Raw genomic sequence first — 17,232 nt, 5'->3', positions numbered from 1 at the left:
ACTCTTTGGGGCTCCTGATCTGGTGTAGACAATGCTCAGTTTATCCCTGAGGCTTTGGGGAGGGGAATTAGCATGATAAAAAAGACAGGCACATCATTCTCAATCTTGAAACCTGACAACCATGGGACTGGGACTGTAGTCATGGATAAAATACTTGCCCAGAATGCAGAGGCCCTGGGTTCAACATTCACCAGTACTTTTCTTCTTCTTCTTCTTCTTCTTCTTCTTCTTCTTCTTCTTCTTCTTCTTCTTCTTCTTTGTTGTTGTTTGTTTTTTGGTTTTTGTTTTTTTGTTTTTGTTTTTGTTTTTTTTTGAGACAGGGTTTCTCCTATAGCCCTAGCTGTCCTGGACTCACTTTATAGACCTGGCTGGCCTCAAACTCACAGAGATCCACCTGCCACTGCCTCTCAAGTGCTGGGATTACAGGTATGCGCCACCACGCCTGGTGGGAGTACAACATTTTTAATAAGATGAAACAAAGACTCTTGTTTTGATTACACACAAAGCTGAAATGTTTTTAATGGAAGAAGAGGAAGAGGAGGAGGAGGAAGAGGAAGAGGAGGAGGAAAGAAGGAGGAGGAGGTGGAGAAGGGGGTCTTCCCTTTCTGCCACCACCATGCCATCCAGACTAAGGAAGATCCAGAAACTCCAGGGGCTACGTGGGGCTGCATCGGATAGCACCGCAAGCACCCAGGATGCCTCGGGAATGCTGGAGGCACGCATCACCACGGGCTCAACTTTGACAAATACCATCCAGGCTGCTTTGGGAAAGTCAGTGTGAGTCGTTACCACTTAAAGAGGAGCCAGAGCTTCTGCCCAGCTGTCAACCTGGATAAACTGTGGCCACTGGTCAGTGAGCAGACTCGGGTCAATGCAGCAAAATCAAGACTGGAGCTGCTCCCGTCATTGATGTTGTGCGATTGGGTTACTACGACGTTCTGAGGAAGGGCAAGCTCTCTAAGCTGTCATCGTGAAGGCCAAATTCTTCAGCACAAGAGCTGAAGAGAAGATGAAGGGTGTTAGAGATACCTGTGTCCTGGTGGATTGGAGCCACCTAGAGAGGTTAATTAAATGCTAACATTTTCAAAAACGGAGGAAGGAAGGAAGGAAGGAAGGGAGGGAGGGAGGGAGGAAGGGAGGAAGGAAGGAAGGAAGCTGCTGATTTGATGGAAGTGTCCCATTTTCCAGATTAAAGGATGTCCAGGTCTGACAGCAGGCAGCACTCTCATCCTTGATAGTGCTAATTTGTGGCCTGGTGGGGAAGATGCAGGTTCTGATTTTGGCCCAGTCTCTTAATTTGGATTGCTCCTGTCACCAGAGGACGCCGGATGGAGGAGGTAGCTGTACTCATATATAGCTTGGCACAGTCAGGTAAGCATGGATGGGGCGGGGGGGGGGGGGGGGGGGGGGGGGGGACCCAACCCCCACGCCTCTAAGAAGCTGGGTGTGCAGCATCTGTGTGAGCTCGGAGAGGCACCACCCTAAGCCACATGCTCAGGTGACCCAGGATCACGCTCCTCTCACTAGAGAATTAAGCCCGAGGAGCTGGCCTGGGGCCTCATCCCGGGGCATCTCATGCCAGCCTAGCCAGGGGAGGCTTTCTCACGATCGGGGACATCTGGGCTGGCGCAGCTCCCAGAGGCCACCGACATGAAAAGCAAGGGGCTTGGCGGAAACGCCATCTGCACATCATAAAGCCGCTGGTGGTTCCCAGGGGCTGCCTCCAGCTGCGCTGGGCTGCCAGGATAGAAGCCGAGTTGGGGCGGGGGGGGGGGGTAGCTAGTGGGGGGGTTAGTTGTGGCGGGGTGAGAACAAGGACAGCTGGAGTGGAGCAAGAGGGAACTCTCCCACCTGGCAACCTAGCAGTCAGTGCACCAGGCCTATCTCTCTGTGGCCACAGGGACTACACTGGGGGCGGGGGGGGGGTCCCCTGTCCCGGAAGGTGATGTGAGCAGTAGGGACCAGGCACTGTTTTCTAGATCGCACGTTATCTTTTTTTCCCTTTCTTTCTTTCTTTTCTTTCTTTCTATCTTTCTTTCCTTCTTTCTCTCAAGGCAGGGTTTCTCTGTGTAGCCTTGGCTGCCTTGGACTCACACTGTAGACCAGGCTGACCTCGAACTCACAGAGATCTGCCTGCCTCTGCCTCCCCTAGTGCTGGGATTATAGGCGTGCGACACCGCGCCCAGCTAGATTGTATTTCTTCATTCAAATCCTACACCATTCCTGGGAAGAGTGGGTTGTGTGCTCCTGATTCCTCAGAGTGACTGCGGGCTCGCCGTGAGGATCCAAAGTAACACAAATATTTAGGAGTGCACTTGATATCGGAGCTTTGGTTATATCCCTGGGAACTTCATTACCAAAGAGGTCACGTGGGTGTGAAGGGGGCGCTCCATCACTGTCGGTCCTCATTACCTTCCTTGCTGTCGTCGCTCCCATCCTGAAGCTCACAGAGCACTCATCTCTAATGAGAATTAGATAAGAGATGTTGAGGCTAGCTCACTGGACCTGATGCCCAAAGACCGGCCGCACCAAGGCCACAGCTGATTGGACAAGGGTTTGGACCTGGCTCCAAGGCCTCAGCTGATTGGACAAGAAATTGGACCTGGCTCGAGGGACTGAGCAGGGCGCCTCAGGTTTTTCATGGAGAACTTGAATGGGGGTCAGAGCATGTGAACTGATGATCCTCTTAGGTTCCGAAGAAGCAGAGAGGAGAGACTGGCACAGAGGAGGATGGTACAAGATCAGAAAAAGAGATGAGAGAGAACGGCGGCCCCCGTTTCTCTTTGGGCTCCCACGTGAGTTCTTTGTAGACGAGGCTGTCCCTGAAAAAGGAGTCTTCCCAAGAAGTATCAACCCAAACACACGTCCCTTTGATCCACAGCCAATCACACTTACATATATGAACTCTCACTTCCTTCACATCCCGTACACTGCAGACCTTCCAAAATAAAGAACCCCAAGGGAGACGGACTGAAATGAGGCTCAGAAGCTGAGAGCAGGCTGAATACCTATGGACAATGGGGTTTCTGGAGGAGTGGGGACGGCAGGTTGTAGAAGAAAAAGCACCATTGCCCAGCAAGATCCCATAAGGATTCTATTAAAGCGTCAGAACTGAGGCGTGTGGGCCTTAGAGATCGTCAAAATCCTATCACCTGCCACCTCTGGGCTCTGCCCTCCCCGGCTTGGCTCTTTCCCCCTCCCTAAGTGTTTACTCCTGACAGCTAACGAGAGAGGGGTTCGTTGGAACCAGACAACAGACAACAGAAAAGGTCCCATGTCTTTGTCAGAGCTCCCCTTTGGAAGTCCTGAGGCAAGGACTTGAATGCAAGCGGTAAACCCCTGGGAATATCGGCAGGAGGTTGAAGATGTGGGCCAGAGACGATCTGATTCCAGCAAGGGGTGGTATAGAGTATACAGTCTCTGTGGGTGCAGATAGCCTAGCCCCACAAAGGCTCTGGGAGACCCAAGGTAGAACATGTGCATCAGAGAAAATAGGTGCTCACTCACCAACGCCCCCCCCCCCACACACACCTCTTTAATTGAGGGGAACTCCAGAGCTTGGACTAAGAACTCAGCTTTTCCACCCAAGCACTCTTCTCTCTTCAGCTCTCTTGTCCTCACAGGGACAAAAGAAGCACCAGCGGCCTGGGGGTACCCTCAGGCAGAGACCCAGGGTGAGCAGCTGGAAATCAAGTCAGCTCGAATGCAAATGGTAGGTATCAAGGGACTGCAACGTGTGGACAACCAGCAGCTGCCACACCGAGCAAACTCTCAGCATATCTGTACGCCCCCGGGCTAATCAATGAGGCCAGAGGATGTGGGCTGAATCACTCCTGGAGCAGGATTGGGGGGGGGGGGAGTCTAGGTGTAAATACCTGTGTTTTCCAATGGTCTTAGGTGACCCCTATAAAAGGGTCATTTGACACTCCCAAGGAGGTTGCGACCCACTGGTTGAGAACCGCGCAGGTCCTGACATTGTGCCAGGATCTGAGGGTGCAGAGGGAAAGGTCCCATTTGCGTTCTCTGAGAGATGAGGGTGGCATGCCCTCTGGAAGTGAACACAGTCGTGACAACCATTCGATTCTCATTCCATCCAGTCTGTGGGTGAGATGGCACTGATTATAGGAGGTACCCAGAAAAATGAAAAGTCGCTAGTGAAATTCCGTTATGCTGTGGATTATAAAAATTCATCCTAATTCTAGAGTTATGGAATGTTTTTTAAAGGCATATTTTAGAATTTATGGATTATGGTCATACTGGAATATTAAAAAAAAAACAAAAAAAACAAACAAACAAAAAACTCCATAGGCATCATTGCATTTGCCGCTCAGTGAAAACTGGCTGGAAGATAAATTACACTGCCTGTGTGTCATTCCACACAGTTGCTTCAGTAACCTGCCTGAGGCCACTAAGCTCCTAGGTGGACAAAGCCATGAACGACCTCACTGTGTACCTCTGGCCAGCTCCACTCTCTCCAAATCCCTTTTAACCAACCCTGAACTTCTCCACATCTGTCCTTCTTCCGGCAGAAAGGAAGCAGCTCGCCCTGCCCTTTGCTCCCGCATGCCATGGGCTTACACTTGAGACATTTCTGTTCCCTGTCAATCTATCCCTTCTAGGAAAGCCCATCCCTTTCCCCTTTTAAGGACAAGATAGTACAAGTGACCCCCTCCCCTCCCATCTCCCCTCACCCCGAGTCATCATTAGAGATCTGTGAGGGACTAGGCACACAGCCTTGGAAGTACTTTCACTTAGGCCCATTTGAGGATGGTTAATATAATATCCCCTTATATATATATGCCTAATCAGTCCCAAGCTGAGAAAGCTGAGAATCCCACATGTGGAGTGGGTGTGGTGTCGTGTGAGGGGGAGTAGAGGGAGAGGGGGGGAGGGAGGGAGGAAGGGGGAGAGAGAGAGAGAGAGAGAGAGAGAGAGAGAGAGAGAGAGAGAGAGAGAGAGAGAGAGAGAGAATTGAACCCTGTTTCACATATGCTAGTCAAATATCCTTTCTGCTTTTTTCTATCCCAGGCCCTTTTTCTTTTACTTTTTAAAAAAGAGATTTTATCGTTTGTTGTTGTTGTTGTTATGATACAGTGTGTGTGGGTGTATGTGCTGTGAGCCCAGGTGCCTACAGAGACTAGAAGATCAGATTCCCTGAAGCAACATAGTGCTGGGAACTGAACTACAGTCCTCTGCAAGAGCAGCAAGCAGCAAGCATTTTTGTTTGCCATCTCTCCAGCCTTGTTCTCTTTTTTTGGGGGGGGGTCTTTTGGGGGGGACTGGTTCTTATGAAACAAGGTCTCACCGTATAACCCTGGCTGGCCTGGAACTCACAGATTCCTCTACCTTTCTCTCCCAAGTGCTGGGATTAAAGGCTTGCACCACGACACCTGGATACTGTTTTATTATGAGACAAGGTCTCACTACGTTGCTCAGGCTGGCCTTGAATTCCCTGCCCCTCTGATGCTGTGCCACCAACCCTCTCTAAACTCTCAGTCGTTTTGAATGAGGGCCATGTGCTTCTTGACGCTAGCTTCCAGATGATGCACTGGCTGAGATCATTCCACTGCCCCAGAAGGCATCAGAGCAAGGGACGCAGCTTTGTTGTCCCTCAGAACTCCTGAGATCCGGAGCTGCATCCTGGTCTCACTGCATGCTCTGGCAACAGGTCAGGCTCAGGTCTCTAAACATAGGGTGCACTTAGTGAACGCCAGGCGAAGGAATGGAAGATAGACGTACGTGCACACAGGTGCATGTCAGGGTGGCACACGTGTGTTGGCCTATATTCAGCCACTGCGAATGATGAAAGTCCAGTTCAAAGTGGCCAAACTTATAAACGGAATCTACGGGCTCGCTCGATTGAAAAGATCAAGAGGTGACTAAGCTTCTGCCTGGGTTTGATCCAAGGTCTCTTGGCTCTGTTTCTCAGTGTGACTCTTCTCAAGCACCATCTCCCCTGGAGCCTCAGAAGCCCCAGGCTAACACACAGCCAGCTTAGTTATCACAAGACAAAGTGACTAATGCAGAGCGGATAATGCAAAGTTCCCTCCAAAGCCAACCTCGGCTCCCATCTCTGTACCAATCACTAAGCCAGAGGCTGTGATGGTCTCATTGGCCAGACCTCAGTCACGTGGTTACTCCTGGACCAATCAGTTATAGGCAGTCTTGCCGCCCTGGATGTGGGCAGAAGACAGGGTTCTGCCCTCAGAGGAAGAGGAAATACTGTTGGAGGAGCAGAAAACCAGGATCAGGTGCAACAGCTAGAGCAGAGACTGATACAGGCCGAGTGTCTGGAGCAGGAACCAGAAAACAGACATAGCTCAGTCAGCTAGAGCAGAGAATGTGCTGGAAAGAGGGAAGAAGGAAAGAGAAGCCAGGCAGTGGTGGTACATGCCCTCAATCTCAGCACTTGGGGAGGCAGAGGCAGATGGATCTCTATGAATTCCAGGCCAGCCTGGTCTACAGAGTGAGTTCTAGGACAGCCAAAGCCTACACTTTGAGGAGGGAGAAGCTGCACTGATAAGCCAAAGCAGCCTTCATTTGGGGGGGGCCTTTCGCTCCTGAGAAACGGGAGATTTGGGCTTTGTTCTTTTGTTTCTGGTTTTGGTTTTTCTTCTGTGACAGTTAATCATGGTTGTCAGAAGCTAGAAAGAGACCCGCACTCATCTGAGCTTCCCCCATCAAGCCACATGTAGGGCGAAACAACTACAACTAGCCCTCCACAGTTCCAAGCGCCAATAACCCAATGCATTTGCCCGACATGGCCTAAGTAGATCTGGCCAAGCCAAAATAGATTGAGTTGACAATGTCAGCAACTCCAATTCTGGTCTTATGGGGCCTCAGAAAAATAAAGGTACAGTAGAGAAAAAGGCTTAATGAGTTCCTGTTGCACTTCTCTGTGCAACCTCGCTACCAGCTCGTTACTGGTGACCCAACCCATGAAGAACACCAGTTAATATTTTGTCTAGCCGGGCAGTGGTGACACATACCTTCAATCTTAGCACTTGGAAGACAGATCTCTGTAAGTTCAAGGCCAGCCTGGTCTACAGAGTGATTCCAGGACTGCCAGGGCTACACACAGAGAAACCTCGGCTCGAAAAACTAATACATACATACATACATACATACATACATACATACATACATACATACATTGTCTATTTACTTAGGTAGGTAGGTAGGTAGGTAGGTAGGTAGGTAGGTAGGTAGGTCAGCCTCAAACTCATTACACCACTGAGGATGACCCAGAACTTATGACTCGCCTGCATCTATCTCTTGCGTTCTGTGATTACAGGTGGGCACTACTTTGCCCAGTTTATGTGGTGCTGGGGATCAAAGCCAGGAGTTTCTGTATGGCCAATACTCTGTGAACTGTTAGATCCCAGCCCATGAGTTAACATTTTATAAAGCACATTGTATTTCTTACTTAAACTGTGTCTCGTTTTCGCATAGAACATACCTGTCCGCCCATGTTTGGGTAGCACCAGCGAGGCTCCCTTGCATTTTACTCATCTCTGAATAGATGTTGTCCCATTGGTTCCCATGAAGATCTCTCAAAGATCATCCCCTGGGGCAGATAGAGAAGCGGGTTTAGGAACTCTTCTGGCTGTGTTTCTGTTCTCCAGTGTGCAAACAGGAGGTCACACCCCCTGTTGTTGTTGTTGTTGTTGTTGTTGTTTTCTGGGAATCCCATATGGTTTAGGTGACACTTGCTTCCCCCAGGCTTGAGGACTTTTGATTTAAGTTTGGCTTGCAACTGGATTCTATTTCTACCACTCTGGCCACCCTGCTGACCCCACTGTTGCCTCTTGGTAGTGTTTGGTTCTAGGAAGGCACGGGACCTTAGCCAACCCCATGAGACAACCCCATGACTTTTGATGGCCTTTGGGGGCGAAAACACTTGTTTCTCTGGACTGGGACTCATGAGGAGGTCATTGGAGTCTGACTGACGATGGAGGCCCCCGTACCCTTCTCTGACCTGTTAGCCTCAAAGCTCCCTCCAGCCCCTTCTCCTTGGGTCACTCCTCTCTCCTTTGCTGCATTTTCATTCCCTCTAAAGGTCTTCAAGTATCTCCATGCTGGCCTATTTGCACACCTGGCCTCTCCTCCGAGCATCACCTCTAGGATCATACCTTGCCCCCACCAAATGCCCCTCCTAAACGACTCTCCATTATCCCATCACACTAACCAGTACACCCCCACATTCTTCGCTTTGGGACTGCACAGTGACCCGGGTCCCTCTGCCATGTCTCCTAACCCCACTCTAGGTCTCCAGAAACCAAAGCGCTATTCCTTAGATTGTGACGGTGGACGTGCATCCTCTCCCCCTGCCTCGGTTGCTTCAACAGAATCACACACCTGGGCCACACCCCGTCTGGCCTCTTGCACTCACCTCCTCACACTCTTGATCCCAAGCCTGGCCTCCTCTCAGCCTTTAGTGTGTCCACCAAGGACTCCTCTGCCACTTGCTGCCTGGATGTGCCATGTGCCTCGGCTTTGCAGGAGGGCATAGCCAGTAACTGGGGATGTTGGCTGCTAAAGGGTCAGTAGCCACCACTTTCTCTGGAGAATTGTCTGGGACAACTGAGTGGACTCTGTGGGAAGGACTGTAAGCTTTGTCACAGGTGAAAGCAATCTTGGCGGGCTTCACCCTTGGACACACCGTGGATACTCCCTGAGATTAACCTTGAGATAGACTGGGTAGAGCCATCCTGGGCCTGGAATTTGGGAATCAGACCTGGGGACTCCACCTGGACTATTGTTTTTCTAATCGACCCTCAATGGGAGAAGGAGACCACCCTTCGCATGCGAGACAGGCAGGCGGAGAGGAGAGAGGGGCAGCAGGGTTAGACCCCGGGCTTGAGCGCACGTGGTTTGGAAGGAGGATCAGCGAACAGGCCAGACCAGCGCACAGGCCAGAGCCACCTAGGGACCTGTCCCGTGGAACGGATACCGGAAGGTTCACTCTTTTTCCCTTTAACCTTTTTTCCTTCTTGTGTAAGCTAGTTGGGTTGTACAATAAAGTTTAATTGTTAAGAAACAGAGCCTACAGGACTCTATGGCAGATGGCCCAGGACAGGCCTCACTGTCTGACTGAGGCACTGGGAAGCCAGTCCTGCCTCTGAAGGTGTGACTCTCCATGGTGAAGTTCAATCTCTGCATCCCATCACTGTGTCACCTTGGCACCAAGCTAAGCTCAACTCACCTCACTTCACCTTAGCCTGCTTCTCTCGTTCCCCTTTAGATTTTTCCACGTCCTCATTTCCTTTAGAACAATGGTTCTCAACCTTCCTAACGCTCTTATCCTTTAATACAATTCCCCAACCATAAAATTATTTTTTGTTGCTACTTCATAACTATAATTTTGCTATTATTAGGAAACATAATATAAATATTTTTGGAGACCGAGGTTTGTCAAAGGGGTTGAAGACCTGCAGGTTGAGAACCAGTGCTCTAGGGCACTGCTGTCTAGGGCTCCCAACTCTCTTCACGTCAAGAATGGTTTGTTCAGGAGACCTTGCCAGAACCCCACTCTGTTTTCTGCAGAGTTGGCACATCTGCAGTAGTGACCTATGCCATCATCCATGTGGCACATGTCTCCCTCACTGAACTGCAAGTTCCGTGAGGCCAAACCCAGGATAGCTTTCCCAGCTTCTTCCTAGTTCCTAGGGGCACCTGGCACATAGGAGATGTACAGAAAGCACTAGGTGGGTGCACAAAGAGGAAGGAACAGGAGAGAGGAAAGTTAAAGGGGGACACAGGATCCCAAGCCCCCTTTCCCCCCCACTCCCATCCCCAGCACAGCTGCCACCTGCTGCCTTCTCTCTGTTCTCTCAGAAGGAGGAGGCTTGGCTGCTCCACCAGTGACTGAAGACAATCTTGGAAGCTGCACTGTCAACTGCATGTCACCACACATCACCTCAGACCAGTCCATCTCCAAAGAGCTGCCCACTAAGCTGCCTCAGCCCCTAAGCCTCTCCCAGCAGAGCTGGCAGGCTGGCACTGAGAAGACCCTGACACACCTGCCCTGTCAAACTGGGAAACCTACTCCATAGCTATGAGAGTCCTATGCTTGGGAAAATGCTAAAGTTCCCTCTCTCTGGGAGATAGAAGGACCCCTAACAAAGTATGCCGAAGAACCATACTTGGGTGATCTCCCCCACCCAACCTATCCCTTCACATCTGGAAGGCCACCGAGCACTCTCACTCTTGTGTGGGTCACACACAAGTGTGTCACCCATTCCTCAGATGAGCAAACTGAGGTCAGATGGAGGAGAGGAAACAAAGCCAGGAACGGGAACCCCCAAAAGCCTTCCTGCCACAAGAACAATCTTTAAGGAGAAAGGCAAACAGAGGTACGGACAGCGACAATGACGCGAAGAGCTTCAGGTCCATCTGGGACAATGGACTGCTGCACAGGAAAACTCAGGAGGGCTTCATAGGATCTTTCCCAGAATCAGGCCAAGGAGTTCAGCCCCAGCTACAGAAGATGGAGGCCACAGTGTACCCCAGGGTCAGGTGGCCGGGACATCAGATGATGCCCGAAGAGTACTCGCTCATAGGGGAGCCCTAGAGCAGAACCCCTCAGCCACTGCACAGCAACCCTTCCCCCAAAGAGCAGGGCACAGAGGGCAGAGGCTGAACTGGGCAGATTTTCTGAGAATGCTACGCCCCCCAGTGGCCACCTGCACGGTGCCTCTCTCCTTCACAGTCTTCTTTACACATTTGTCTCCTGTTCCCCCCAGAAAAGACCCCAGGCAGGGAAGAATCCAGGGGTTCATAATCACAACACGGGGAGGCACGTTTGTTCATCCATTTATTCAACAAAGATGGCCTGTTTCCATCCCAGTTCTGCAGAAGGTGCAGGGTCCCTGGCCTGATGGTCCCCATCCTCAGGATATTGAAAGTCCAACGAAGCAGAGACCGTGTGGCAGCAGGGAGGGGCTGAGGTAGGGACGGCAAACGGGCCAGTTCAGGCCCTGAGAGCCCAGATGTGGATCCGGATTTGACTGAGACAGGAATAATGACACAGCAGTAATGCTACCTGAATTGCGTGTTTTGGTTTTTTGTTTTGTTTTGTTTTGTTTTGTTTCGAGACAAAGTTTCTCTGTGTAGCCTTAGTTGTCCTGGACTCGCTTTGGAGACCAGGCTGGCCTCAAACTCGCAATGATCCACCTGCCTCTGCCTCCGGAGTGCTGGGATTAAAGATCTGCGCCACCACACAAGATTTACATTACTATTTAGAACAATAATAAAATTACAGTTATGAAGTAGCAACAAAAATGTTATGGTTGGGGCTCACCACAAAAGGAGGACCTGTATTAAAGGGCTGCTGCATTAGGAAGGTGGAGATTCACTGGGCGTTTGGATTCACTGTAGCAAAGTTCCTTTGCCCACACAGTCGGTAGATTTTCCAACCGGTGATTTCAACCTCTCAGGTGCCAAAGAGGCGACGGCAAAAGGGTAAGGGTCAAATTTGGCTTTTGTGAAAATGCAGCTACCTTCACCAGAGGTGCCTCACCTTCCCTGGCCCAGCCTCAGATCCTCTTCCTGTTGGCCAGCAGGCTGGACTTGGCACCCAGAACGATTCAAGCTCTTGTTCCCTGGTCTTCAAAACAGAGGGTATCAGGTGAGCCAACCAGAGCCCTTTCCTGGGATTGTTTTCTGGGTGCAGCTGAGATCTTTTCCCTAGCTGTAAGGACACAGGATGATCCTAGGGACAGCTAGTGGCCATGTTTCCAACTATATGGGGTAGGGGTGGGCAAAACCCCAAGAAAAGGGAGGGAGGGATGAACAGCACCAAATTCTTTTTTTTTTTTTTTCTTTTTTTTTTTTTGGTTTTTCGAGACAGGGTTTCTCTGTGTAGCCTTGGCCATCCTGGACTCACTTTGTAGACCAGGCTGGCCTCGAACTCACAGCGATCCGCCTGCCTCTGCCTCCCGAGTGCTGGGATTAAAGGCGTGCGCCACCACGCCCAGCTAACAGCACCAAATTCTTGCTTACCACCCTTCCCTTTCAACAAGTAAACTGATAAATCCCTGTTTTTATTGACTTGAAATCATTTAAATGGGGTCTTTTAATTTTTTTTTTCTTCTTCTTTTTCTTCTGCTCCTCCCCCTCCTTCTCCTTGGTATTTCAAGACAGGGTCTCTCTGTGTAGCCTTGGCTGTTCTGGAACTCACTTTGTAGACCAGGCTGGCGTCAAACTCACAAGATCCACCTGCCTCTGCCTCCCAAGTGCTGGGACTAAAGGCATGAGCCACCACACCCAGCTCAGATTGGATTTTTCTCTCACTTGCTAACAGCAGGGTCCTAAAATATCAGCCTATCGCCTCACCAGTGGAATTCAAGGCATGGCTGGAGGTGCAGCTCAGCAATAGAGCATTAACCTAAAATGCACAAGGCGCAAGTGCAGGGACTCTGGCCAGCTCGAGAGTGGCGGGCACGGCTCTGACAGACCTTGCCCTTCTCCTCATTCCGTCTTCCTTGCTAAAAGCCACTGGGTTACCCGCCTCAAGCTGGCCACCAAGGTTTATTCCTTTATTTGGGCCACTTCCTCCTCCCGAGGCCAGCTAGCAAGGTCCAGCTATCAAAGTATTGAAGTCCAGCAATCAAAAGCTCCCTTTGACTCACTTAATGAACATGCCCAATTAAAATTAAACAACTCATCCTAACATGGGGCTTTCCCCCTTTTGCCATAAAAACCCACCATTTCCCAATGGGCCATGTCTGTCTCCTCTCTGTCCAGAGGGGGTCCTCTGTACCTCTGGAACAACCACCTCTTACCCATCTCCCTGGCCCCCCTTCCCTTTTCCCTTCCTCTCCTCTCTCGTCCCCTATCTCCCGTCTTCGCCTCTTATTCCTTGTCCTTTGTGCCTCTGGGCCAAATAAATCTCCTTTGTGCTGAGAACTTGGTCTTGGGGTGTCTTAAAATGACTTTGAGGTTCTCTACAGGGGTCCCATCGCTAGCATGCCAACACACAAAGATAAGTATACTAATTTTCCTGACAGAGGCCATCCAGGAATCCAACTTGGTGTTGCTGTTTTAAATTATGTGTGTGTGGCTGCGTGTATCTATGTGCACTGAATGCATGCAGGTGCCCAAAGAGCCAGGAGAGAGCTCCAGACCCTGTGAAATGGGAGTTACGGCGCTGTGAGCTGCTGGATGTGGGTCCTGGGGACTGAACCCAGGTTTTCTGTATGAGCAGCAAGGCTCTCAACTCCTGCAGCATCTCTGCACACCTGAGTCCACTTCTTAGTACCGTATAAATGATTACCATCAGATTCCTTCTAGAGGAAACCCAAAGGGAACCACAAGCTTATTCAACAGAGCGTACCGGGCACTTTAAGGTTAGAAGTGCAGTAAAGACATCTTGTACTGAGTACTAATCAATGAAAAGGATTGTAACTCCAACACGGGCCTGGATTTGAAACCTGATTCTGCATCTGGCCCCTACCTCACCTCTCAGGGCATCCATTTCCTCATCTATAAAATGGGAATACGAATATTACCAGCCCTGTTTTGTAGAGCGCTCTCTCTCTCTCTCTCAACACCCCTGGATGTGCAACAGTGAGCATTCTTTTTAGATAAAATCTCACTATGCAGCCCCAGCTCGTCTGGATTTCAGTCCTCCTGCCTCAGCCTGACGCTGGGATGCACCAGCACACCCAGGCACTCACCACCACACCCAGAACAAGCAGATCTTAACAGGGCATATCTGGGTAAGTGCCAGTGGACAAAATTGTCAGTGAGCCACTGCCCAGAAGGGCTGGGGACCCAGCGATAAGAGAACAGGAAGGGCACTGACAGGGTGAGAAGCAGACAAGAGCTACAAATCAGCAGGCAACAGTCTGTGCCTCCCTGGGGAGTCAACAGCTAAAATTTCATCATCTTTTCTGATTTAGGTTCTAGCTAATTTCTAGAGTGCTATCTTTCTTTTCTTTCCAGTTATTTTAACATACATGTTATCTTTTAAACAGCAGAGAAAAGCATAAAACTGAAAGACTCCACCTCCATAGGGTCCGCGTTTCCAGCTTTTGAATCCAGACACTTTCACCTCAGGTCTCACTTTTAAAAAGCACTGTCCCACATTTGGTGGGTTTTATTTTGTTAACGACTTGGAAGCTTTACTCTGTCATCAAAAAGGCTTTGTTTTCTTTCTTCGTTTTTTCTTTTGTTGTTTTGTTTTGTTTATACATCTATTTATTTGTGTAACGGATGCGTGTGGACGTAAACGAACCAACTTTTAGGAATCGATTTTCTCTTTCCATCATGTGGGTCCCGGAGATCAAACGAAGATCGTCGGGCTTGGCAGAACCAAAGAGCTGGTGTCTGCCGGATCCGGTACATATGGAGTTAATACTTTTGTTAAAGGAAAAAAACAAAAATAAAGGAAAGCTAAAAGGAGTCGGGAAAGGAGGGAAGAAAAGATGGAAGAGGAGGAAGTCGGAGGAACAGGCCCCGCCTCCGACCCCGCCCCCAGACACGGCCCCGCCCTCGACCGCAGGCTGCAGCGCCGCCTCCGGCCGCCAGGAGCCGCCACGCGCGGCAGCCTGCACCTCGGTCGCTCGGCGCGGTCCCTCTTTCCCGCCGGTGCGCCGGCCTCTCGCCGTCCCCCCACGGCTCTCACGCTCGGGCCTCGCCTCGCGCGTGGTCTTCTCGTGAGGGAGCTCGCGCCGCTTGGCGCGTGCCGTCCTCCTGCCTCGCGGCGCGGGGTCTCGCGGGCCCCGCTCCCGCCCTCCGCTCGCCTGGCCCGGACCGGAAGCGGCGCCGCACGGCCTGGGCCTGGCGCGGGGGGCGGGCTCTGGGGCCCGGTCGGACATGGGCAAGAAGCATAAGAAGCACAAGTCGGACCGACACTTCTACGAGGGTGAGGGGCGAGCGGCCAGCCTGCGGAACCGCGCCGCCCCCTGCCCGCAAGGCCCGGACCCGCGGAGGTCCCCCGGCGGGGCGGCGTTCGACTCGGGCCTGCCGGTCCGGGCGGGCGTTCGTGGGGCGCTGGGAGGTGGGGCGCCCGCCCTCGGTGTGCCCCGAGAGTCAGCCCGCGCCCTGCTGTTGTTTCAGAGTACGTGGAGAAGCCCCTGAAGCTGGTCCTCAAAGTGGGAGGGAGCGAAGTCACTGAGCTTTCCACGGGCAGCTCCGGGCACGACTCCAGCCTCTTCGAAGACAGAAGCGACCATGACAAACACAAGGACAGAAAACGGAAAAAGAGGAAGAAAGGAGAGAAGCAGGCTCCCGGGGAAGAGAAGGGGAGGAAACGGAGGAGAGTCAAGGTAAAGGTGGCTTCATTGCTGATGCCTGCCCCTACTCCCCTCCCCGCACCCCCCAACCCCCCCCCCCGACTCCCATCCTCCTTATCCTCTGTCCTGCTTTGAGTCTGGCTTGGTGGAGGAGTAAGACAGACTCACGTCATGTAAGCAGCTGATTCCTGGTCCTCAGTGGCTGCTTCGAAGGATGCTTTTGTAGTTCTCTTGGAAGGGAGAGAAGACATTGATTCTCTGGAAGGCCTCGGAAGTTTGTCAAAGGGACCGGTTCTAAAGAAGTGAACGGGACCTGTGGGGTGTTCAAATGTTCTGGAATAAGTGTTTTCATGCCAGATCAGTCTGCGACTTGATGGGACATGCCTGTAATCCCAGCAGACTGAGGCCAACCTGTGTCTCTTAATATAACTGTCTGAAAAGTTAAAAAAAAAAAAAAAATGTGATTAGAAGCCTGAAGTAACTAAACCAAGAGTAAAAACAAAACAACCCTTTTCTTCTATAGGTCCCCCACCCACCCACCGACACACACACACACACACACACGGTTTCTGTGTGGAGCCTTGCCTGTCCTGGACTCACTTTGTAGACCAGGATGGCCTCAAACTCACAGAGATCAGCCTGCCTCTGCCACCCCAACTGCTGGGATCAGGCGAGTGCCACCTACCCTTTATTTATTTATTTTTATTTTTTGTTTTTTGAGACAGGGTTTCTCTGTGGAGTCTTGGCTGTCCTGGACTCAACTTTGTAGACCAGGCTGGCCTCGAACTCAACGGCCATCCGCCTGCCTCTGCCTCCCGAGTGCTGGGATTAAAGGCGTGCTCCACCACCGCCTGGCCCATTTTCATTTAATAGAAAAGATTAAGTAGCTGATGCCTTGATTACAAGGGAGGCTGAATAGTAAAAATTAACTTTCTTCTCAAAGGTGAGCCCTTCCACATCTGGAATTGTCCTAGAATTCTGCACTTTTGTAATTTTTGCTGCCGTTAAGTGGCCTGTTGAAATTGATTAGTGCTTTTTGAAAGTGGTCCTTTCCGTAGTTTCTTTGTAGAATTTTTCTTTCGCTTTATACAGCCAAAGTGTCCTGTGTCTAAGGACATTGATGAGTAACCAAGCCTTAGAGATTGTCTCTTTAAAATGTCTTAAATTACCGGGGCGGGGGGGGGGGGGGGGGGGGCGGCAGGTTTTTATGGTCTTCAGCTAGACTATGACAATAGTTACAGTCTTTGGTCAGGCTGTCTGATATTTTCATTTCCTAAATTACAAAAACCACAGAGGCTCAAGTCTTTCCATTTTAACTGAGAGCTTTGGAAGTGAACATGAGAATTGTTTTACCTGTGAGCTCAGCAAGTCTTGTCTTGATTATACTCTGGGGCACCTCAACATCAGGTCTGCAGCTGCCCTAGAACTCGGTGTACAGCCATCACTCTGCTTTATCCTCCCAGTTGCTAGCATTGTGGCTGTGTATCACCACCCTTGGTTTGGAAACCTAAGAAAAAGTATGTATAGGTAGGTTTTGGTGAGCTTTCCACGTTTAAGTCTTTGCCCTTGGCCAGATTTCCCATGCAGAGTCAGAGATTGAGTCAGTACAGAAATTTAAGTTGAATGCTGGGTATGGTGGCGCATGCCTTTAATCCCAGACTAGGGAGGCAGAGGCAGAGCCAGGCGGATCACTGTGAGTTCGAGTGCAGCCTGATCTACAAAGTGAGTCCAAGACAGCTAAGGCTACACAGAAAAAGCCTGTTTTGAAAAACCAAAAAAAGAAAAAAGAAAAGAAATTTAAGTTGAAAGATATTTTCTCTCAGAATTTTAAAATGTAGTTCGTGTGTGTGTGTTTTGCAAGGGGGGACGGGGGGGAGGGCAAGGAGGTTGGGGGGGCATGCAGGTACTTGTGGAGCCCACAAGAGGTGTCAGATCCTTTACAGCTGGAATTACAAGCAAGTGTGAGCGTTCCTGTGTAGGTACCAAACTTGAG

General features: G+C 50.6%; 1 protein-coding gene and 1 pseudogene across 2 annotated transcripts in view; both read left to right on the top strand.

Annotated features, from left to right (window-relative positions):
• Window positions 1–616: 616 nt before the first annotated feature.
• LOC127209660 (60S ribosomal protein L27a-like) lies at window positions 617–3,799 on the top strand (annotated as a pseudogene).
• A 10,910-nt stretch (window positions 3,800–14,709) lies between these two features.
• The window catches only part of Brd7 (bromodomain containing 7), a 33,726-nt gene continuing 31,203 nt past the window's right edge, over window positions 14,710–17,232 (top strand). For both annotated transcript variants that reach the window (XM_051169295.1, XM_051169296.1), the window contains exons 1-2: window positions 14,710–14,869; window positions 15,064–15,272. In XM_051169295.1, the coding sequence (XP_051025252.1) occupies window positions 14,821–14,869; window positions 15,064–15,272 (258 nt within the window). In that variant the 5' untranslated portion in view covers window positions 14,710–14,820. The remainder of the gene's footprint in view (window positions 14,870–15,063; window positions 15,273–17,232) is intronic.

This window comes from Acomys russatus, chromosome 26, assembly GCF_903995435.1.
Source record: "Acomys russatus chromosome 26, mAcoRus1.1, whole genome shotgun sequence".
NCBI classification, from domain to species: domain Eukaryota; kingdom Metazoa; phylum Chordata; class Mammalia; order Rodentia; family Muridae; genus Acomys; species Acomys russatus.
Note: the sequence above shows the minus strand (reverse complement) of the source record. Positions and strands in the feature narration are given on the sequence as shown.